Source organism: Pelophylax lessonae (assembly GCF_965119305.1).
Source record: "Pelophylax lessonae genome assembly, chromosome: 10".
Lineage (NCBI taxonomy): Eukaryota > Metazoa > Chordata > Amphibia > Anura > Ranidae > Pelophylax > Pelophylax lessonae.
The window spans coordinates 35,917,158-35,941,798 of record NC_138777.1 but is presented as its reverse complement, the minus strand read 5'-3'; the positions used below and the strand labels follow the sequence as shown (position 1 = coordinate 35,941,798).

At 45.3% G+C, this 24,641-nt stretch overlaps 1 protein-coding gene across 1 annotated transcript in view; it reads left to right on the top strand.

The window, feature by feature from the left end:
• The window catches only part of LOC309565923 (uncharacterized protein), a 150,442-nt gene that overhangs the window by 87,782 nt on the left and 38,019 nt on the right, over positions 1-24,641 (top strand). The window contains exon 14 of the mRNA XM_082270953.1: positions 12,975-13,236. Coding sequence (XP_082127079.1) covers positions 12,975-13,236 — 262 coding nt within the window. The remainder of the gene's footprint in view (positions 1-12,974; positions 13,237-24,641) is intronic.

Genomic DNA, 24,641 nt, shown 5'->3' with positions numbered 1-24,641 from the left:
TGGAACAGCTGGAATTCATTAACATGTGATATATTGGTGTCAGTGGAGACACCTGGAAATGTGAGTTTTTCACAAGTGTTTTAATATAAACGATTTTATACCGATTCACACTATGGGAACTCTTCTCTCTTCTACCCTGATGAATGGATTAATGGTCTGACGATTCCATGTTTTTGAGATAAAGAGGCAACGCTGGTGTAACATATCAATACTGCAGAGCATCACTCCCAGAAAAAAAGCTTTACTGACTGGGTTTCCCGCAAATACCTCTGGTGTGTTCATGTAATAAGCTGATGGGGGATTAATTTGGTGATGTTTTATCGTTTGAAGATTTTTCACATAGAATTTTGTAGACTATTGCAAGCCACATAATTATTGGAAACAATTGATAAGCTTTTTGGACTTAATTTCACAACTAGATCTGTTTTATAATATTCGGTGCACTATATATGTTTTATATGTTTTTATGTGCTTTCTTTCTTTCATTTTATTACGTGACAAATCATGATAGGATTTTGTGCATATAAGAAGGATACATATTTACACTTTAATTCTCTAGGTAGATTTCTGGTTGAGACTAAAGTGTGGTACAGACTATAAAAAAATCGGGAGAATGATCCTCCAATTTTCCTCGTTGTTCCACAGCAAATCCAAACCAATAAACGAAAATTCTCGTACGACAAAGGCTTTTTTTTTTTTGTTGTTTATTGTTTCTGATCATGCAAAGTCTGCCTTTTCTTATTTTTCTTGAACGAAAATCGTACGAAAATGGTAAACATGAAATGAAGATCATTAGTTCTGTTCACATACATTTTCTCATATTATGTTGAACAATTAAGATTGGCATGAGCGCTGTTTTAAACACTACACTATTTTATAGTGAGGATACTGGGGCTTTGGCCAAAAGCACATCAAAGCATTTTTTTGCATGCCTGCCGAACGTCCTTGAAAGTTTGGCTGAGTAGTGAACATGTAAAGTTCTGACTGAGCTTATGTTCCCTAATAGACAATAAATAAGCAGGTTGAGAAACTATGTAGGTGGGGTGATCTGGATGGAAGAAGGTAGGCCTACCTTCTATTGTGTGGCTCCTCAGTAGAAGAATCAGGCCCAATCAGGATGCAGACCTTTTAGGAACTGAATATTAGGTTAAAATACAATCAGGTGAGCTATTTTACCAGCAAAAAAGTTTGGAATTTTGCTCAGTTTCTTGTGATGCAGGAATTCCTGGAATGGGCTTCTGGAAGAATGGTCAAACATTCCCATAGACACACTCCTAAACCTTGTTGACAGCCTTCCCAGAAGAGTTGAAGCTGTTATAGCTGCAAAGGGTGGACCCAGGGCTGTTTTTAACACAGGGCAAAAGGGGCAGCTTCCCCGGGCCTAACCATTGTTGTGGGGCCCAAAGCAGCAGCCCCTTGTGCCCGCACTGCCCACAAATAGTTGATAAGTGCATTTGGTAGGGCCCCAAGAAAATATTTGCCCAGAGTCTTATCAATACTAAAGACGGCCCTGGGTGGGCCAACTCAAGGACTAGCTGAAAGGGCGGAAGTATTGCACTAAGGATTCAGAAGACATTGGTTAAAATGCAGCTGGCTTTTCCCGGGAAGCACACATTTTAAAACAGCCGAAATAAAGTAAGGAACATATGATTGGGGCTGAAATATAGTCAGTAGCGGCCGGTTCGTTGGGGGCGCAGGGACGCCGCCCCCCCTATCCATGCGTCCAGCCCCCTATTCTACATGCAGGGGCCCCGGACGCATGGAGTTCAATGGGGCTTTTTTTTTTTTTTTGGCATCACCTGATTAGAGCCAGAGGCTCTAATAGGGCGATGCAAAGGGTGGACCCGGGGCGCAGAGCAGTGCGTCCCGAGCCCACCCATTGTGTGACAATAGCGAATGAAAATTCGCTATTGTCACACGGATCCTCCTCCTGGCCAATCAGGGAGCGCATCCAATACGTGCTTCCTGATTGGCCACAAGGCAAACCCCATGCCATTGGCCGAGGAGGAGGCGGGAGCGGGAGGACTCCTGGAGACGCGCTGCCGGGGGACTAAAGTGAAGCCGCTGCCGGGACTGCTCCAGGACTCCAGGTAAGCGCACTGGTCGGGGGGGTGGCACACTGCATTGAAGGGGGCACGCACGCACGCTGGTCTCTGCATTGAAAGGGGCATGTACGCTGGTCGCTACATTGAAAGGAGCATGTACGCTGGTCACTACATTGAAGGGGGCATGTACGCTGGTCACTACATTGAAGGGGGCATGTACGCTGGTCACTACATTGAAGGGGGCATGTACGCTGGTCACTACATTGAAAGGGGCATGTATGCTGGTCACTACATTGAAAGGGGCATGTACGCTGGTCACTACATTGAAACTACATTGAAAGGGGCATGTATGCTGGTCACTACATTGAAATGGGCATGTATGCTGGTCACTACATTAAAAGGGGCATGTATGCTGGTCACTACATTGAAAGGGGCATGTACGCCGGTCTCTACATTGAAAGGGGCATGTATGCTGGTCACTACATTGAAAGGGGCATGTACGCTGGTCTTTACATTGAAAGGGGGAATGTACGCTGGTCACTACATTGAAAGGGGCATGTATGCTGGTCACTACATTGAAGGGGGCATGTACGCTGGTCACTACATTGAAAGGGGCATGTACGCTGGTCACTACATTGAAAGGGGCATGTATGCTGGTCACTACATTAAAGGGGCATGTATGCTGGTCACTGCATTGAAAGGGGGCATGTACGCTGGTCACTACATTGAAAGGGGGCATGTATGCTGGTCACTGCATTGAAGGGGGCATGTATGCTGGTCACTGCATTGAAAGGGGGCATGTATGCTGGTCACTGCATTGAAAGGGGCATGCACGCTGGTCACTGCATTGAAGGGGCATGTACGCTGGTCACTGCATTGAAAGGGGGCATGTACGCTGTCGCTGGTCTTTGCATTGAAGGGGGCATGTACGCTGGTCACTGCATTGAAGGGGGCATGTACGCTGGTCACTGCATTGAAAGGGGGCATGTACGCTGGTCACTGCATTGAAAGGGGGCATGTACGCTGGTCACTGCATTGAAAGGGGGCATGTACGCTGGTCACTGCATTGAAAGGGGGCATATACGCTGGTCACTGCATTGAAGGGGGCACGCTGGTCACTGTTTTGAAGTGGGCACGCTGGTCACTGTTTTGAAGGGGGCACACTGGTCACTGCATTGAAAGGGGGCATGTACGCTGTCGCTGGTCTCTGCATTGAAGGGGGCATGTACGCTGGTCACTGCATTGAAGGGGGCATGTACGCTGGTCACTGCATTGAAAGGGGGCATGTACGCTGGTCACTGCATTGAAAGGGGGCATGTACGCTGGTCACTGCATTGAAAGGGGGCATGTACGCTGGTCACTGTTTTGAAGGGGGCACACTGGTCACTGTGCATTGAAAGGGGGCACACTGGTCACTGTGCATTGAAAGGGGGTCACTGTGCATTGAAAGGGGGCACGCTGGTCTCTCTGCATTGAAAGGGGGCACGCTGGTCTCTCTGCATTGAAAGGGGGCACACTATACCTTAATTACTGAAGGCTCCTTTCACACTTTTGTGACCTCAAAGTCACGCAATTTTTTACAGCGTTTTTTTGCCGCAAAGCAATGCGCCTATTACATTTTTTTGTTTGCACCCCCCCCCCCCCCCAAAATTTTGAGCACCAGCCGCCACTGAATATAATGCAGAATATGTTGGAATACCTTTACTTACTGGCTTATTTAAAAGGCAGAATTGAAGGGGGAGAGTTCACTACCGCTTTAACTTGTCAGACTTTACTGGCACATTAATCAGGGCACTCATATGATTAAAAAACATAAAAAATGTTATTACATGATTGTACATTAAAAAATACAGTCAAACCAATTATAGGTCATAGAGTCCGTGCCATTACATTTACAGAACCTGAAGTTTTAATTGCAACTAATTCCCCACAGTCATCATATTCCATATAGGTAAAGTACATGGCTTATTGAATTAATTACATGTGCAGAAGACTCCCAGGGTGGGCACTGAGACAATAAGATGGCAAACCAATCAAAGTAGTTTTCAAAATATCTGGTGAAGACCACTTAGAGCAACGATGTCCCCAACATAATAATCTACTAGGTAATCGTAATCTTCAGATTTATGTGTCCTCCAAAATGTTACCAGACAGAGCATTCTCAATTAGGATACTTGACTTTACCAGACATCTGCCATTATGTGTGAACAGTTGGACCTGCCTTTTAGAACTTTTCAACCCAATAACTCTAAGCACAAGAGGTTCTAAAAAAAATGAACACAGCAAATTGCCACTTAAATTGTCTAAACAAGTAAAGCGTATATCTTGTAGCTCAACATACTACAATGGTGGACCATGTGTCCCGAAAGAATGCAAACATGGACCCCCGGAGCACCTAAATTGCTGATCAGTAGGGTTGAGATCAGGAATCTGTGCAGGCCACTCAAGTTCCTTCACACCAAACTGGTAAAACCATGCTGGAGAAGGCCCAGAGCTCTCTTTTCTCTGCCTGGATGTCATAATATCATAATGTTCTAATGGCTTCAGAATGTTTAGCCACTGACTCAGAACAGTTACATAGTTAGACAGGTTAAACAAAAAGAAACAAGCCTATTAAGTTCAACCAGAACTTTTCAACCCGATAACTAACCACAAGAGGTTCTAGAAGAAAAAAAAAAAATGAACAGCAAATTGCCACTTAAATCGTCTAAACAAGTAAAGTGTATCTTGCAGCTCAACATACTACAATGGTGGACCATGTGTCTCGAAAGAATGCTGTTCTGCAAACATGGACCCCTGGAGCACCTAAATTGCTGATCAGTAGGGTTGAGATCAGGAATCTGTGCAGGCCACTCAAGTTCCTTCACACCAAACTGGTAAAAGCATGCTGGAGAATGACCAGAGCTCTCTTTTCTCTAGCCACAGGTAATGTCCAAAAGCAAAAACCCATGGTAGTCTACGGTATTTTTCAGCCTCTTTTACCATTACAGAGTTCAATGGAACACAACTGTTAGATAGAGAAAGGGCTGTTATTTTAGTATAGGTCTGCTAAAAGGAGATCTGCACTGATGAAGTAAAGAGGCTTAACACTACTGACCTTCCCTTCTGAAACTATTATTTGCCTGGATGTCATAATGTTCTAATGGCTTCAGAATGTTTAGCCACTGACTCAGAACAGTTACATAGTTAGACAGGTTAAACAAAAAGAAGCAAGCCTATTAACTTCAACCAATTGAATTAAAAATGTGAATAAGTAAATAGAAAACCTACATATTCTCAATTCAATGCCCACAGTTGATCCAATGGAAGGTAAAAAAGCCCTCTAAGGCACGGTAGATAAGGAAGGTCTGACTTCACACTGACATTTCTGATTAGCATGTTTGTTCCCGGTCAGTTGCTTAAAATGCATTGAAGCCATTTAACCTGCATGACAGCCAGGCTACAAGCATCTTCAGATGGATTAGCAATGGAATTCTTTGCATTTTACTTAGTAGTGTTTTTTTGATTGGTAGGTATGCGTTAAAAATTATTGTTGCCCATTCAAGCTAAATTCAGGAGAACTGGTAGGTGATTATGAGTCTATGAGTCTATGAGTACATTGTGGCTGGTAAAAACACACCCGGGGGTGATGGATCTTCATGGAAAAATATTGATCACCCTAGCTGGATTTTCCCATGCGACAGGGGCAGACTGGCAACTTTCGGCCCTGGAGGCAAGTACAAACCAGAGGCCCATGGTGCAGTGACTCAGCCCCCTCCCACTTTTCCTCACCCCCCATCCCACTCTCCCAATCCTCCTCCTGACCCCCATTCCAAGCTGAAGCCCTGATCAAGATACTCTCTACTTACCGGCTGAATCTGGGTTCCCAACCTTGCCAGCAGGGGGAGGTTGGGGGTTGCTAGGTGAGCTTGGTTGGGGATGGCCAGGGCAGAAGAGTCTCCATTGGGGCATTGGAACCGGCCTCTGCTCAGACACAGTTTACACCATCCATGCTGGGGGGGGGGGGTTCTGCGCTTTGTCCTTGTCTTCAACCCGCACTCAGTAGGTCAGCGGCAGGGACTTTTTACTTCTCTTCTCCAGGAATCCTTTAGGAATGACTGTGGCATAAGTGGGGGCATTAGAACGGCCCGGTGGCAATTTCCCCCCTGCCCCCTGGCCCAGTCCTCCCCTGCCATACGACCATTCATTGTTCTATGTTTAGTGTTGTTGGTGTCCTCCCCTTGCAATTATACCAGTTTCCACTCTTCTCAGAAAGCTCTCAAAATGATTCTGGAATGTGTTTGTGGGAATTTTTGTTCTAGTTCATTAAAAAATAGTTTAGTATGGTTGAGGTCAGAGCTCTGTGCAGGCCACTCGAGTTCCTCCACACCAAACTGGTCAAACCATGTCTTTATGGAACTGGCATTGTGCACAGGGGCACAGTAAGGCTAGGTTCACATCTGTGCGGGTGATGCCACTGCCAGACCTGCACAAATACCAGCAGCTGCAACCACCCACACAGAGAAATGCGGGACACTGGAAATTGCACCTGTACTGGGAACCTTGGTTCCCACACCAGCTGCGATTTAAAAAAATAGCGCAGAGACTTCTTTCCTGTATGTCGCAGGGCACTGCAGCCCATTCAAATGAATAGGCTCTTCTGCACACGCAAAGCTGCACACGTGTGAACCTAGCCTTATGCTGAAACAGAGAAAGCAATTCTTCACATTTTGGAAGGTTGAAAGCCCACAATTGTCTACAAGGTCTTTGTAAGATGTAGCTTTTCTTCAAGGATTGGACCAAACTCAATCTCATCCCTACTAACTGCCCTACAGACCAGGAAAACTTGGCCCACCCAGCACCCAATACAGAGCCATGAATATAAAGCGCATAGACTTGACAAAATCTAAAAACTAAGATTAACACTGTGGATTCAGACGACCTTTAGAATAAAGACAGGACAGGATCATGAAGGCAGAGTGTTGGGTCTACACGTGCAAAGGCAAATATGAAAAATTATATAAAATTTGAGTTATGTGGCTCCATCATTTTCCCCAGTTTCAGTAAGATGGGTAATTATGGCAAATTTGATACCTAGATTTATCACCTGACTTAAAAGAAACTTGCCTCACACTATCAGCCCACAATTCTTAAACTCCTTATATGATTTTTGATAGCATTTTTGTAGGCTTGCATCATTTTTATGATTTTTTTCCCTCGCCCCATCCGTTGGTAAACTCAAACCCACCTTTACACATAAAACCCTATGGTTCTTATTTATTGCAATAGTTCTTTTAATACTGATATTCTATATATGCAGTTGTATTTTTTCTTTTTGATTCTGTCTCTTCTACTCTCCATTCCCTTACTCTCCTTCAGGGGAGGCAGGGGGGGGGGTGGGGGGAAATTGCCCCCTGGGCTGCTCTGATGCCCCGTAAAAAGGCTGCATTGTTTCTGCCACAGACATGCCTAAAGGATTCCTGGTGAAGAGAAGTAAAAAGTCCCCGCCACTGACCTACTGAGTGCGGGTTGAAGACAAGAACAGAGTGCAGCCCCCCCAGCATGGATGGTATGAACTGTGTCTGAGCAGATTCCTCTTCCGGGTGAAGAGAAGTAAAAAGTCCCCGCCACTGACCTACTGAGTGCGGGGTGAAGACAAGGACACAGAGTGCAGCCCCCCCCCCCCCCCCACCATAGATGGTGTAAACCAGGGGACTTCGAAATATGGCCCTCCAGTTGTTCAGGAACTCCAGTTCCCATCACGCCTAGTCACGCCTGTGAATGTCAGAGTTTTACAATGCCTCATGGGACGTGTAGTTCCGCAACAGCTGGAGGGCCGTAGTTTGAGGATCCCTGGTGTAAACTGTGTCTGAGCAGAGGCCGGTTCCATACCCCACTGGAGACTCTTCTCCCCCGGCCAACCCCAACCGAGCTTTCCCAGCTCCCCCTAACCACCCCTTGCTGCCCAGGTCGGGAACCCTGATTCAGCCAGTAAGTAGAGAGTATCTGGAGCAGAGCTTGGAATGGGGGTCAGGAGGAGGATTGGGAGAGTGGGAGGGGGGCCGAGTCGCTACACCATGGGCCTCTGGTTTGTACTTGCCCCCTGGGCCAAAAGCTGCCAGTCTGCCCCTGCTCTCCTTCCTTACCCTTTTCTGGCAGGCATCCCCATTCTATGCAAAACATACCCATGATAACAACATTCTTGTACTTTTAACAGAGGTACAGTACACTGAATGGTATGGAATGATGTACCTTTTGTGTACTTCTATGTGGACGTGTATGCCATTGCCCAGCTTTAATGTACTTTTCTGCTTATGAACCAATAAAAATATATTATTCATAAAAAGAATAAGGACTCAAACCACACATTTATTCTAAATACATTTATTGCACTGTCTGTTTCATTAGCTTTATCATAGTAGGGTTCTGTAAGTTTTATTTTGGTATATTACAAAGAAGTGATTCAGTACTTTATACACAATTATGTTTTATTTACAATGAGTACTGGCCACATCATTCTAAGGCTTGGTCTGGGATTAACATACAAAGCAATAAAATGCATCCATACGTATGCTTTACTAGCCTCACACTAGATTACAATAGCCTGGACCTTGTAGCTGTAAGGTGTTCTGATATACACTGCTCAAAAAAAATTAAAGGTACACTTTTTAATTGGAGTATAGCATCAAGCCAAGTAAACTCCTGGTATATTGATCTGGTCAGTTAAGTAGCAGAGGGGGTTGTTAATCAGTTTCCGCTGCTTTGGTGTTAATTAAATTAACAACAGGTGCACTAGATGGGCAACAATGAGACGACTTTCAAAACAGGAATGGTTTTACAGGTGGAGGCCACTGACATTTTTTTACTACTCATCTTTTCTGACTGTTTTTCACTAGTGTTGCATGTGGCTAGGGTCAGTGTCACTTCTGGTAGCATGAGGAGATACCTGGACCCTATAGAGGTTGCAAAGGCAGTCCAACTCCTCCAGGATGGCACATCAATATGTGCAATTGCCAGAAGGTTTGCGGTGTCTACCAGCACAGTCTCAAGAGCATGGAGGAGATTCCAGGAGACAGGCAGTTACTCTAGGACAGAGGTCCTCAACCCTGGCCTACAGGGCCCACTAACAGGCCAGGTTTGCAAGATAACTGAAATACATCCCAGGTGATATTATTTGCTGCTCAGTGATTGCAGTACTCTAGTCTGCATCTCCCCAAGGTAATACTTAAAATCTGGCCTGTTAGTGGGCCCTGAGGGCCGGAGTTGAGGACCACTGCTCTAGGAGAGCTGGACAGGGACGTAGAAGGTCCTTAACCCATCAGCAGGACCAGTATCTGTTCTTTTGTGCAAGGAGGAACAGGATGAGCACTGCCAGAGCCCTACAAAATGACCTCCAGCAGGTCACTGGTGTGAATGTCTCTGACCAAATAATCAGAAACAGGGACCATGAAGTCTCAGTCACACTATATTGTCAAAAGTAATAAAAAATGGCAAGCCTGGGAGGTAGAGCAAACAAGATAAAGGGTACCAACATCCCAAGTTCAATGTCACAATGCCGGGAACAGGGGAGAAGGGAACTGGTTCCCCACAAACACAGTCCCTGGGGGTGGGGAGTAGGGACTGTGTTCCCCTATTCCCCGGCATTGTGATATTGTCAAAAGTATTGGGACGCCTGCCTTTCCATACACATGAATTTAATGGCATCCCAGTCTCAGTCTGCAGGGTTCAATATGGAGTTGGCCCACCCTTTGCAGCTATAACAGCTTCAACTCTTCTGGGAAGGCTGTCCACAAGGTTTAGGAGTGTCTATGGGAATGTTTGACTATTCTTCTAGAAGAGCATTGTCCGTAGGGTGCATTATAACAGGGGGGACGGGATGACAGATCATTTCATACAACATGGCCTGCTCAGGACAATATGCACACCCTGGAAAGAAGGACTAACCACTTGCCGACGGTATTCATTCTTTCCCTTAGACAGTTGGCTTTGTGATAAAAATGATGATCCCAGCGGCAGTTCGCCATGAGATCACTTTTAGAAGTGGCGGGAGAGGTGTCCCCTCCTCCCACGCTAACATTATCAATTGTTAAGCCTGGGAACCATCTGGCGTCGGCAGGGTTTTTGCATAGAGATGAGTGATGGCAAGATGGCCACCGCTCATCTCTATGCCCTTGGAGGACCGGAGCGAAGTCACTTCTGGTTCTCAGGCCATGTAAACATGTTTTTTTTTTTCTACTTAAAGCAAAAGTTAAAAAAAATAAAAAATTTTTTGATCGTTTGCTTTTAAGGGTAGACGAGAGATTTGGGGTCTTTTATTTATTTTTTTACACTATAATTTTTTATTGAGTTTTTCCAAATAACAGAAACAGCAAGGAATTTTTTTTTTTTTTACCCTTTAAATTTTTTATTTATTTTTTTTTAATTCTTTTTATTGTTATTTTATAAACAGTGCAAAGACAAAAATCAGACAGACATTCAATATAGCCTGAACATCAGGCGACAATTAATACAACAAACACAGCTTCAGCACAAAGGCACACAGTACAGCTCAGAGGTTACATGTGAGTAAAGGAACAAACACTTTAATTTTTTTTTTTATTTAGTTCTTCCAAATAACAGAAACAGCAAAGGGATTATTATTATTTTTTACACTGTACATTTTTTATTGAGTTTTTTCCAAATAACAGAAACAGCAATGGATTTTTTTATTTTTTTTTACACAATATACATTTTTTATTGAGTTTTTTTTTCCAAATAACAGAAACAGCAAAGGAATTATTATTATTTTTTTTTTTACACTGTACATTTTTTATTGAGTTTTTTTCAAATAACAGAAACAGCAAAGGATTTTTTTTTTTTTTTACACTATACATTTTTTATTGAGTTTTTTTCCAAATAACAGAAACAGCAAAGGATTTTTTTTTTTACACTATACATTTTTTATTGAGTTTTTTCAAAATAACAGAAACAGCAAAGAATTATTTTTTTTACACAATATACATTTTTATTGAGTTTTTTTTCCAAATCACAGAAACAGCAAAGGATTTTTTTTTTTTTTACACTATACATTTTTTATTGAGTTTTTTTCCAAATAACAGAAACAGCAAAGGATTTTTTTTTTTACACTATATATTTTTTATTGTTTTTCCAAATAACAGAAACAACAAAGGAAGGGTCTTTTAGACCCCAGATCTCTCCATAAAGAGACATCTCATATATTGTTATCACAAGGGATGTTTACATTCCATGTGATAGCAATAAAATTGATCAAAAAATATATTTTTAAAAGGACAGTGTACACGTTAAAAAAATATATACAGTATATAAAAATAAATAAATAAATAAGTTAAAAAAAACTAAAAATGTTAACGCGCCCCGATCCCCATGTGCAGTAGTGAATACATATGTAGGTCACGCCCACACATATATATATATATAAATTTTTTTATTCATTAACCACTTGCTGACCGCCGCAAGTAAATATACTGCGGCAGTCAGCCCCTCACAGGCAGAGTGACGTATATAAACGTCACTAGCCTGTGAGGCTCTGGGGAGCGAGCACACGCCGCGGAGGCGCGCTCCCGCGCGGTCACGGACCCCCCCGCGCGTGTGACCGGCGGACCCGATGTCTGCCGGTCACTCGGCAATCGTCGCTGCAGAGGGAGAAAGGCAAGCGGCTAGTGTAAACAAGCCGCCTGTCATTCTCCCCTGTGTAGAAACAGTGATCATACGGTTCTACTATGTAGGACCGTTGATCATTGTTCCTACAGCTCAAGCCACAGCCAATCACAGTTAGAATCACGCCCCTAGGGACACACACAGCCCCTCCCTCTCAAAAAAAGTTAACCCCTTCACTGCCAGTGTAATTTTACAGTAACAGTGCATATGTATAGCACTGATTACTGTAGAAATGTCACTGGTAACCCCAAAAGTGTCAAAAATGTCAGTCAGGGGTCCGATCTGTCCTCCCCAATGTCGCAGTGCCACAAAAATAAAAATCGCAGATCGCCGCCATTATACGTTAAAAAAAAAAAAACAACAAAAATTACAAAAATCTTTCCCTTAGTTAGTAAACGCAATAACTTTTGCGCAAACCAATCAAAATACGCTTTTTGCGATTTTTTTTTAACAAACATAGGTAGCATAAAACAAATTGGCCGAAAATGTTAAAAAAATTTGATTTTTACATTTTTTGGGGGGGAATTTCATATAAAAAAATGTGAAAAATATTGTTATTTTTGCAAAATTGATGCTCTTTTTTTGTTTATAGCGCAACAAGTAAAAATCGCACAGGTGATCAAATACCACCAAAAGAAAGCTCTGTTTGTGGGAAAAAAAGGACGTCAAATTTGTTTAGGTACAGCGTCGCACGACCGCGCAATTGTCCGTTAAAGTCACGCAGTGCTGAATCGCAAAATAGGCCCTGGTCAGGAAGGGGGTAAAATCTTCCGGGGCTTAAGTGGTTAATGTGTTTTTGTTCCAAAAATCGCTGCGCAAAAACCGTGATACATAAAAAATGTAATTTTATTCTCTAGGGTCTCTGCTGAAAAAAAAAATATATATATAATGTTTGCGGGCTCTAAGTAATTGTGTAGCAAAAAAAAATGATTTTTTTAAACTTGTAAGCAACAAATGTCAGAAAATGGACGACAAAAAAAGTGTCAATTCTGCAATAACTGGGACACTTGGCAATCCCATATTACAGCTAGGCTCAGATAATAGGACATTGTAACACTGTCATGTGCTGTCACCTTTGTACCTCATTCTTCTCTCCAGCCTCGGGCAGCTCTCCTGACCAATCCCGCTCTCCTCCTCCCTCACTCCTGTCCTATCAGCGGCTGTCAACCCGGGAGTGGGCGGGGTCTCGGCAATGCATTGGCAAGGGTCTGCAGTGTACTTTAATCTGACCAATCCCACATTCCTCCTTCTTCTCTCCTGTCCTATCAGCAGCTGGCGCCTTGGGGGTGGGCGGAGCCCTTGTGTGAAGAATAATTGTCGCCGGACACTGACAGTTCTCCTGACCAATCCCACTCTCCTCCTCTCATCCCCCCGTCCTATCAGCAGCTGTCTTCGCGGGAGTGGGTGGGACCCCTGGCTTTGCATTATAACTGTGTGCAGGGGGCAGAGTGTACGCTGCGGTGCAATCATGGCGGAGAAGAGAGAAAAGAGTACGGATCAGATGAAGCTGTGGAAGGAGAGTCGGGGCAATCAGGTACTCCCTGCACTGAGCATCCCCACCTTACCCTCTATGTCCCAGTGTGTGCATTGTGTATGCAGCCAGGGGTGTCCCCGGGCTATACAGAGCTGCTGCACTGTTATATAGGGGACACATAGGGCTCTGGAGGACTACAAGTCCAAGCAGGATCACCCAGCAATTCTGGAGACAGAACTGCCCCAAGCCAGGGAGGAGGCCAAGGTGCACTCCCATCAGCAGCACTGATCCTCTATAGACTGTTATATCATGGCAGCTGGACCCCCCCCCCATCCGCCCCCCCCTGCCTGTGTGCTGGGTGACAGACTGTCATTGTATGTCAACTCTAATCTTTACAGGCAGAGTACCCATGGGGGCATCATAGATAAGGGGGTGACCCAGGATGCTGATGCCAATGTCTTCTGCAAGACTTTGCCCGCATGTCAGTGCTCTGTTTGTCACTGTGCTGCAGATTTAAGTGCCCGTGTGTCACCATCATGTAAGACTTTGGTGCAGATGTGCCCCTCTTCTGCAAGACATTGGTGCCCATATGTCACCGTCCTCTAAAACCTTGGTGATGTGCCCCTGTTATGCAAGACTTTGGTGCCCATATGTCACCGTCCTTTATAACTTTGGTGATGTGCCCCTAATCTACAGGTATGCCCCTGTTCCGCAAGACTTTGGTGCCCGTATGTCACCGTCCTGTAAGACTTTGGTGATGTGCCCCTGTTCTGCAGACCTGCAAGACTTTAGTGCTAATGTGCCCCTAATCTGCAGGGCAGATGTGCTCCTTTTCTGCAATACTTTGGTGCCCGTTTGTCACTGTCCTGTTAGACTTTGGTGGTGATGTGCCCCTGTTCTGCAGATGTGCCCCTGTTCTGCAAGACTTTGGTGCTGTTATGCCCCTAATCTGCAGGACAGATGCGCCCCTCTTCTGCAAGACTTTGGTGCCTGTATGTCACCCTACTGTAAGACTTTGGTGACGTGCCCCTGTTCTGCAAGACTTTGTTGCCCGTATGTCACTGTCCTGTTAGACTTTGGTGATGTGCCTCTAATCTGCAGACCTGCCCCTGTTCTGCAAGACTTTGGTCCCCATGTGTCACCATCCTGTAAGATTTTGGTGATGTGCCCCTGTTCTGTAAGACTTTGGTGCCTGTATGTCACCGTCCTGTAAGACTTTGGTGCTGTGTGCCCCTAATCTGTTCATATGTCCCTCTTCTGCAAGACTTTGGTGCAAGTGTGCCCCTGTTCTGCAAGACTTTGGTTCCCGTATGTCACCTTCCTGTAAGACTTTGGTGATGTGCCCCTGTTCTGCAAGACTTTGGTTCCCGTATGTCACCTTCCTGTAAGACTTTGGTGATGTGCCCCTAATCTTTTGCTATGCCCCTGTTCTGTAAGACTTTGGTGCTGATGTGCCCCTGTTCTGCAAGACTTTGGTCCCTATATGTCACCGTCCTGTACGACTTTGGTGATGTGCCCCTGTTCTGCAAGACTTTTGTGCCCGTATCTCACCGTCCAGTATGACTTTGGTGATGTGCCCCTAATCTGCAGGTGTGCCTCTGTTCTGCAAGACTTTGGTGCCCATATGTCCCTGTCCTGTAAGATTTTGGTGATGTGCCTCTGTTCTGCAAGACTTTGGTGCCCGTGTGTCACTGCTTTGTGTGCCGCAGTCCTGTAAGACGTTGGTGCCCAGGTTTCAGTGGTTTGTGTGTTGCCTTCCTATAAGACTTTGGTACCCATGTGTCAGTGTCCTGCAAGACTTTGGTGCCTGTGTGTCAGTGCTTTGTGTGTTGCAGTCCTGTAAGACGTTGGTGCCCAGGTGTCAGTGGTTTGTGTGTTGCCGTCCTATAAGACTTTGGTACCCATGTGTCAGTGTCCTGCAAGACTTTGGTGCCTGTGTGTCAGTGCTTTGTGTGTTGCAGTCCTGTAAGACGTTGGTGCCCAGGTGTCAGTGGTTTGTGTGTTGCCGTCCTATAAGACTTTGGTACCCATGTGTCAGTGTCCTGCAAGACTTTGGTGCTGATGTGTCCCTAATATACAGGTGTTCCCCCAATTCTGCAAGACTTTGGTGCCCGTGTGTCACTGTTCTGAAGGAGTTTGCAGGGGCTGAAGGCTCTGTAGCAAGCTAGGGCACACTGCAAAGAGCTATGAATCTCTGTGGGAGGTTGGCAGTGTGGGGGCTGACGGCTCTCCGGGAGCTGGGGGGGGGGTCCTGTTTAGGGTTAAGGGGCACTGTGGGCCACTATAGGAGATTGGGATGGCACTATGAGAGCTGGGAGGTACTGTTGGAGGCTCTGTAGCAAGCTAGTGCACACTCAGAGGGGCTGTGAAGCTCTGTGGGAGGTTGGCACTGTGGGGACTGAAGGCGCTTGGGGGGCAGGGGGCACTGTGTGAGGTTGAGGGGCATTGAAGGCAACTATAGGAGGTTGGGTGGAACTATGGGAGATACTTTGGGTGAATTGGGGATCTTCAGCTAGCTTGAGGCCCGGTAGGAGGGTGGCTGCAGCCCAGTGGTGGTCCATGGCCTGATGGGTTGAGAACCTCTGGTCTAGAAACCAGGTAAAGCCATGTTACTACCCAATCCACTGCACCCGCAGGCTCATAGTTGCCCATGAACACACCCGATCATGTTGACCTTAATCTTCAGTTACAATTAATAATTTCAACGATTTCCAGGTATGTGAACTACACCTGATTAATCCTGATCTTTATCTTCATTTTATAATTAAAAATAAGAGGATTATTGTCTAGGAATAGTATATGAGATGCAGGAGATACTTTTTCAGCTCCTGACATCTAGTCTGTCTATACATCGCTGAAGGTCTGGTGGTGGCATGGGGCTCACCTGTGTATCAGATTCCATATCATTTGAGGATGCATGCACATGTGTATGAGCCTAAAATCTTGGATTATTATAAAAGTTGGTACTATAGTATATTGAGATTTTATTATGTATTTTACTAATTTGAAATTTATTGGGAAATTATCTAAATTTGGATTGTCCTATTCAGTTGTCGATCCTGACTGAACATGACCCATTCAAGTGAATGGGACCATGGCACAACCTCCCTGTTGAGCAGTGGGTTGGCATTTTGGGGCCTAAAGCAGTGAGGAGGTGACACATCTCCTCGCAGCCTGTCAGGCAAGCGTTCCACCGCATATCACTTTTCAGAGGAGCAGAAGTAAGGCTCCGTTCACAATATTGGCATCCCGGATTGCGGGCAGAATCGCCGCGATTCTGCCGGCGATCCCGAATCACAGCAAATCACCGGACGCCCATGCTATTCCTTTCCCTTCCAATGGCACCCCAAATGTGGCATTATTTTGCCGTGATTGTCGTCTGACAAATTGCACAAACAGAGTCGCAGGACGCCTGTTGCCCAAAAATCACACCGCGTTTGGGGTGCCATTGGAAGTGACGGCAATTGCATGGGTATCGCACGATTTGCCATGGATTCGGGGATCTTGGGCATAATCGCAGAGATTCTGCCTGCGATCCAGGGCGCTAATATGTGAACGGAGCCTAATAGCCACACGTGTCAATAAGACTTTTTGAACAGAAGGTAATCACACTTCTCATCCCATCACACACCCCAAAAATTAAAGGATTATTCCTCATTGCAGGACAGTGGGTGGTGCCATGCATTATACCCTGTTGGCCTGATTCACATTCAGAACCACTGATGTGTAGTACAGAAATAGCCTAATCTCATAGAGCCATTTATTCCAAACTGCAGGTTTCCAGCTGTTTGGCCATCATCAGTGCAGTGTATGGAAAAAATGGCTTCTATGGAGTAGGAGCCAATAAGACAGTATGACCATACTGGTTTTATGGAAATGAGTGGTCACTGCTGTGGTCTTAAAACCTACAACACACATTTTTACAGTCTGGAGTGTGCCAAGGTAACCTGGTGCCTGGAAACATTCAGAAGCCTCTACAGTTTCTGGTTGGCACCCATCTTATCATGGCAACCAACCCACAATCCACCAAACAAGAAATGGAAATTTTCAAAAGCCAGTAAGATCTCTGGTGTGCATCCCTGTTACTGCGACAACCCACCCACAATCCACCAAACATGGTTTCCGCTTCTTGTTTGGTAAATTGCGGATATGTTGCTATGGTAACTGATGCCTGCTGGCGATCATACTGACTTTTGAGTGGTTTTCAGGTGGTCCTTTGTCTTCTAGACCACCCTGTTTATATTTTTGCCATCTCTCATCTGGTTGCTAGGGCGCTCGCAGAGTCAGGCTGTCACTGGCTGCCAGCATCCTGGCAACTAATAATGCTGTGCTTAGTTTGTTGCTAGAATGATGCTGACTGGCCTTAAAAGCACCATTGGTTGCTAGGACGCAGGCAGCTGGGCCCTTACAGCGTCAATAGTTGCTATGGCGCAGCTCCCTGTAAGGCCCAGCAGGCTGCACCCTAGCAACCTCCAGGGGCAACATTCCTAAGCTTCGATGAGGATGAAGTGTACGGTATGAACAAAATGGCCTCAGTTCTACCTGTACACGGTTGATATGTCTTTGAAGTGCATTGACCTGAGAACTAAACTAAGGCAGAGGTTACTCATCTTTGTAATCTACATCTCCTATATGTCATCTGTACAGAGCGGTCTGAACTTTGCATGGTTGGGTGTTATTATGGGTTATCTCCTCAGGCACTATGGCTTACGTGCAGATATTCATCTGTATACGGTGTACCCATACATTCTAGGGTGTATGTATTAGTAGTTGTAAAGGTAAAGTGTTTTTAAAAGTAGAGCTGTGCACCAATATCGGTATTGGCGCTGATACCAAGCATTTGCGCAAGTATCTGTACCCGCCCAAATGCTCCCGATACCAAAACCGATACTTTGCGATTTGTCAATAAAAATTGAATGGGTGCAAATTGCACTGCAAACAATTGCATGCAATTTTAACAGGAATGCAGTGCGATTCTCCTGTCTGGCTCGCATGCGATTTCCATGTGTGTGTGGGTGTGCGCTAGAATACCCCACCTTTCCCTCCATCAACTGCCCTGGAATACCCCACCCTTCCCTCCATCAACTGCCCTGGAATACCCCACCCTTCCCTCCATCAACTGCCCTGGAATACCCCACCCTTCCCTCCATCAACTGCCCAGAATACCCTGTGTGTGTGTCTGTGTAGAAAGGGAAAAGCGCCATCTAGTGGGCAGTTTAAAAAATGTTAGAACTCACGGTACATATCTGGCCCCATGCTAAATAATCTATAGATGTCCCAGTCTGCCGATGATAACAACTCACGGTTGCTGGAATTGCTCACAGGGCTGGAGGAGATGTAGAGGCGATTCGCCCTCAAGCTGACATCACTTACAACCTATACCCAGGTGGTCCCAGAATTTCACCTCCAGCGGCCCTGATTTGCTATCATCGGCGGACCGGGACACCTATGTTGATTATTTTGCATGTGGCCAGATATGTACTGTGTGATTTGGACAGGAATCGCACCGCATTCCTGTTAACATCTCATGTAGGGCCGAAACAACAATCGATTATGAAAATAGTTGTCAACTATTTTCATAATCAATTAGTTGACCTGCATACAGAATGCATTATTTGTTTACATATCAGGACAGAGTGAAGCACACATACAGCTCTGTACACCATCCATACATGTCAGTATACACAGTTCTGTACACCCTCCATACATGTCAGTATACACAGTGCAGCACACATACAGCTCAGTACACCCTCCATACATGTCAGTATACACAGTTCTGTACACCCTCCATTCATGTCAGTAGGTGCCTGAGAACTTGTGAATGTGTGAGGAGCAATGCCTCATGGGACATGTAGTCCTGGGCACGAAGTGAGTGGTTCTAAAGACAGAATTTTTTTTTTCACCTTGCTATAGGGGCACTCTATACTATACTTTGCAGCTTGCTATTGGTGCACTCTGAAGGCAGGAGGAGCCAGAAGTGTCGGAGGGGGACCCCAGAAGAGGAGAATCTGGGCTGCTCTGTGCAAAACCATTACACAGAGCAGGTACGTATAACATGTTTGTTTTAAAAAAAAAAAAAAAAAAAATTCACTTTTAAAGGCTCTGTGCAGGGAGGATCAGCATCTGAACTCCGAGAAGGTGGAGGCTGATAGATAAAGTCAACTTTTACCAGTATTGTGCATTGTATTTAACCAGTTCTGGATCGGAAGGATTTACCACCTTAATAACCAGGCCATTTTGTTAGATTTGACACTGCGTTACTTTAACGGACAATTGCGCGGTCGTGCGACACTGTACCTAAATAAATTTGATGTCCTTTTTTTCCCACAAATAGAGCTTTCTTTTGGTGGTATTTGATCACCTGTGCGATTTTTATTTTTTGCGCTATAAACAAAAAAAAAGCGACAATTCTGAAAAAAACAATATTTTTCACATTCTGCTATAAAACATTCGCAAAAAAAATTTAAAAATCTAAATTTTTTTAACATTTTAGGCCAATTTGTTTTCTGCTACATATTTTTGGTAAAAAAAAATCGCAATAAGCGTATTTTGATTGGTTTACGCAAAAGTTATCGCGTCTACTAACTACGGGACAGATTTATGTCATCTTTGTTTTTGTTTTTTTTTTTTTGTTTTTTTCTAGTAATGGCGTCAATCTGCGATTTTTAACGGGACTGCGACATTGCGGCGGACAGATCGGACCCCTAACTGACATTTTTGACACTTTTGGGGGGACCAGTGACATTACTACAGTAATCAGTGCTAAAAATATGCACTGTCACTGTACTAATGACACTGGCAGGGAAGGGGCTAAGACAGTGGGTGATCAAGGGGTTAAATGTAAGCCTAGGGGCATGTTTCTAACTGTATGGGGGAGGGGCTTTTGAAATGATCAGAGACCTCTGATCCTATATAGCAGGATCACATGGGCTCTGTGATCATTCCAGAGAAAAGAACGGTCAGCTGTGTTTACAACAGCTGACCGTCCTCTCTCAGCGGGGAGCGATGGCGGGTGCCTGGCGTTAATCGGAGCTACCTGCCCCGTGCATCGGAGTCCCCACTGCCGAGTGGGGGCGGGAGCCAGCGCACGCTTGCCTCCTAGCTGCAGGTGCGTGACCGATGTAGAGCTATGTCGGTTCGCGCAGGAGGGCCAGCCTGCTGCAGTAAATCTGCGGCCGGCGGTCCTTCAGTGGGTAAAATGATCATACGCTGAAATGGGCTGTGCAGCCCGGCTCGGGATCAAGCACGCACAAGTGCCCCCATAGAAAGTGGATTCTTATGGGGGCACTCGGCGGGGGGGGGGGGGGGGGGTTGGGAGCCCAGAAGAGAAGGATCAGTATGACATGTTTATTATATTTAAATAAAAATTAAAGCTTTACAATCACTTTGGCTGTGTCCATATGTAGTGGGTAGGCAGGAGTGATGGCGTTAAGGGTTACATTTGTCACAGACGCACTTTGTTCCTTGGTCCTGTCCACTGGACTATGTCCCCGAGTAATACTTTGTCACCTTGTTTATCAGATCCCTGCTTATACTCTGCTTTGTGTGTGACCTTAAAGGGGTTTTTCATCTTTAGGCCTCGTACACACAGACAGAAAAAATTACACGGTTAGTGGCGTCTGCCATTTTCTCATTTTTTGTGCCTCTGAAAGCAGCTCTAAGTTATCTAATGTGCATATGCTTAGGGAGCTTTCGGGGGGCAAATAAAATAAAAAAAAAATTTAAAAAAATGCGCCAAGCCTGCCTTCACCGTGTAATTTACACCCATATGTGCAAATTTATTCCAATGGCCGAAATAAATGATTCTGGCCCGTAGCATGCATTTACACTCAGCACATATGCAACATTATTTGGAGCAAAAATGTACATGCCCGCATTCAAATGGGCATCCTAGTGCAGGTAAACATGGCCTGCACATGGGTGTATGGTATAGTACACCCCATGTGAACAAGGCCTTAAATCAATGGGTTTGATTCGGTACTCGCATATTGCAACTTCAATCCAATAAATATAATCTTGTTGAAAGAATTTGCCCGTGGTGTAAAGGCTGGTGTCTGTGTGTTGGTGGCACCATTGTGTTGAAACTACAAAATACTCGGATTAATTATGTATCTGTCTACAGTATGAGACCTGCCAAATGGTTTTGTATTTCTCTCCATCCAGTCCTGGGATTTACAAAGCACTACACCCAACCTGATGAGCTGACTTGTCTCTACCGCAGTTACGCTACATTCACACTTGTGCAGGTGATTGCCGCTGCGGGACCGCACTTGGTCTGCAATCACAGGCAAAAACACGCTGTAGTTTAGGTGATGCATGGGGGGGCCATTAGGACTAATGCATCTCCTTAAAGAGGAGTTCCAGGCCCCCCCAACCCAAAAAAAAAAAAATGTAATTAAGTCAGCAGCTACACATACTGTACACATACTGTAGCTGCTGACTTTTAATATTAGGACACTTACCTGTCCTGGAGTCCAGCGATGTCGGCACCGCAGCCGATGTTCCCATCGGCTGTTGGGTGCTGCCGCCGCCATTGCCGGTAAGGGAACCCGGCAGTGAAGACTTGCGGCTTCACGGGCGGGTCCCTACTGCGCATTGGGATTGGCTCGGCGGCGGGGGAAGAAAGAGGGGGCCAAACTTCCGAGGGATGGGGCCGTCTCCCAGAAGTGGGTAAGGATACCTGTCAAAAACGGGTACCGTGTTCCTCCCTCCTCCCTGAAAGGTGGCAAATGTGGCACCGGAGGGGGGGGAGGAAGCATTGAGTGGAAGTTTCACTTTTGGGTGGAACTCCGCTTTAACTGCAGCACACTTGTGGTTTCCTTGTGGGCCACATTTTCAGAAAAGCTGCAGAGACTTTTCCCCTGCGTTTACAGGGGGCACAGCAGGCCATTGAAATGAATGGGCAGCCATGCCTGCGCAAAACGCTTCTTGCAGAACCGCACAAGTGTGAACCCAGCCTAAGATAATACAGCCAGGCCTTCCTAATCCATTCTGGGATTTTGATGGTGAAGGAGGGGCATGCTGTTCTCTCCTAATATCAGAATGCCCCCCTGTTCTCCTTGCACTTCTTCACCCTTTCCCAGTCTAAGCTCAGTGCACAGGGGATTGCAGGAGACTGACCAAGCCAGATTCAGATATTTGTACTAGTTAATGTTTAAAAATATATTAAAGCGGAGTTCCACCCTCCAAAAACCTTTTTGAGATAAAAATACCCCTGGGACAGTCAGGGCTAGTGCATTTCATAATGGATAGCTTCTGAACTGTCCCGGGTTGCACTTACCTTTTAGAAGAAATACTTACCTTGAAAATTTCTTCTCCAGCGCTGCCATCTCAGGTGTGGGCAGCTGAAGACAGGGCGTCCTCTTCAGTGTCCTCATCGTCCCAGAATGTCCTGCACAGGCCCCGCTCGTCACTTCCGGGGCAGGCGTGCCCAGAAGCTGTTTAGCAGGGAATGATGCGCCTGCACCATAACTGATGAGCGGGGCTGGTGCAGGCGCATTGACTCCTGGGAGCGATGACGTTCAGCTCCCAGGAGTCAATGCAAGCAGGAAGTGACGGTGCGGGCCGCAGAGGGAGGAAGAGGAAGGAAGGTGAGTATATTTTCATTTAAAAACAAGGTAAGTAAACAAAAAAAAAAAAAAATCGTCATTACAGGTGACACAGAGCAAGCGGATGGGCCAAAGTCACTTTTGAGGGTGGAACTCCACTTTAAATATTTTAATGTAAGGCTGGGTTCACACATATGCAAATTGGGTGTGGGTTTCCCCGCATCCAATTTGCATAACACGCGAGTGTGACCGACTCTCAGTGGAGCCGGTTCACACAGGTCTGGGGTGACCACAGGCCGAATTCTAAAAAGATCCTGTGCATCTTTGGGTCTGGTTCAGGTGCAATTCAAGCCAAAATTCGGACCTTCATCGCCCCTGAATCAGTCAACGGGGACGCACCGGACCCCATGCTGTGAACCGCAACCGCACATATGTGAAGCCAGCCTAAGACACGGTAAATTGGCATTTTCTGCTCAGTGGTTTACTTTAATTCTATTATATTTAGGAAAACGGTGTTCGTTCTTCTTTCTCCCTTTCTCTTTTTTTCCTTTTTTCCTTTTCCTCTCTTTTTCCTCTTTATTTTTTTTTTCTTTTCCTTTTTTTTTTTTCCTTCTTCTTTTCTCTTTCTTTCCTGTGGTTTTGGTAATGTGGTTGTATGCTAAATGACATTACATCACAAAAACAATTTCAGCAGGTAAGAAAACATGCGGCTCTAGTAACCTTTAACCACTTTACAACCGGAGGATTTTGCTGTCTTCCGTCCAGGCCACTTTTTGCGATTCGGCGCTGTGCGACTTCAACTGACAATTGCGCGGTCGTGCGACGCCGTACCCAAACGAAATTTACGTCCTTTTTTTCCCACAAACAGAGCTTTCTTTTGGTGGTATTTGATCACCTGTGCGATTTTTACTTTTTGCGCTATAAACAAAAAAAGAGCGTTTATTTTGAAAAAATAACAATATTTTTCACATTTTTTTTATATGAAATTCCCCCCAAAAAAGATGTAAAAACCAATTTTTTTAAAAGTTTTTGGCCAATTTGTTTTATGCTACATATGTTTGGTAAAAAAAATCGCAATAAGCGTATTTTGATTGGTTTGCGCAAAAGTTATTGCGTTTACTAACAAAGGGAAAGATTTCTGTCATTTTTGGTGTTTTTTTTTTAACGCGTAATGGCGGCGATCTGCGATTTTTTTTTTTTGCGGGACTGCGACATTGCGGCGGACAGACCGGACCCCTGACTGACATTTTTGACACTTTTGGGGGTACCAGTGACATTACTGCAGTAATCAGTGCTGTATATATGCACTGTTACTGTAAAAATGACACTGGCAGGGAAGGGGTTAATTTTATTGGAGAGGGAGGGGTTAATGTATGCCTGGTGCTTACTGACGTGTAGGGGGGGAGGTGACTATGTGATTCATGGACAGATCGGATGTCCAGCTATGCTGAACAGTCCGATCTGTCACTCCCTGTCACTATGGAGATCCGCCCGCTGTGTTTACACACAGCGGGCGGATCTCCAGACTCGATCCCCGACGATCGGGTAAGAGCAGCGGCGATCGCCGCTGCTCCTCCCCTGGCCCGACTCCCGCTGTGAATGAAAACAGCGGGAGCGAGCCTCCGGCGGCGCGCAAGCGCCGCCCAGAAGGGGAGGAGTCCAGTCACGTTAATACTACGTGACTGGACGGGAACGAGCCACTCTGCCGCAGTAGTATTACTGTGAGCGGTACTAGAGTGGTTAATCCTGAATGTAGAGAGCAAAGGTTGGGGTTTGTTGTGAGTATGGATCGCTGTATAATGGTGAATTCACTAATCTGGTAAGGAGATATCTCTGATTATATTGTATATGAAGATAAGGAAGTGTAGATAGCTCCTATCATATGTGTGGTTCTAATATGAGATGTATGTGAACCGT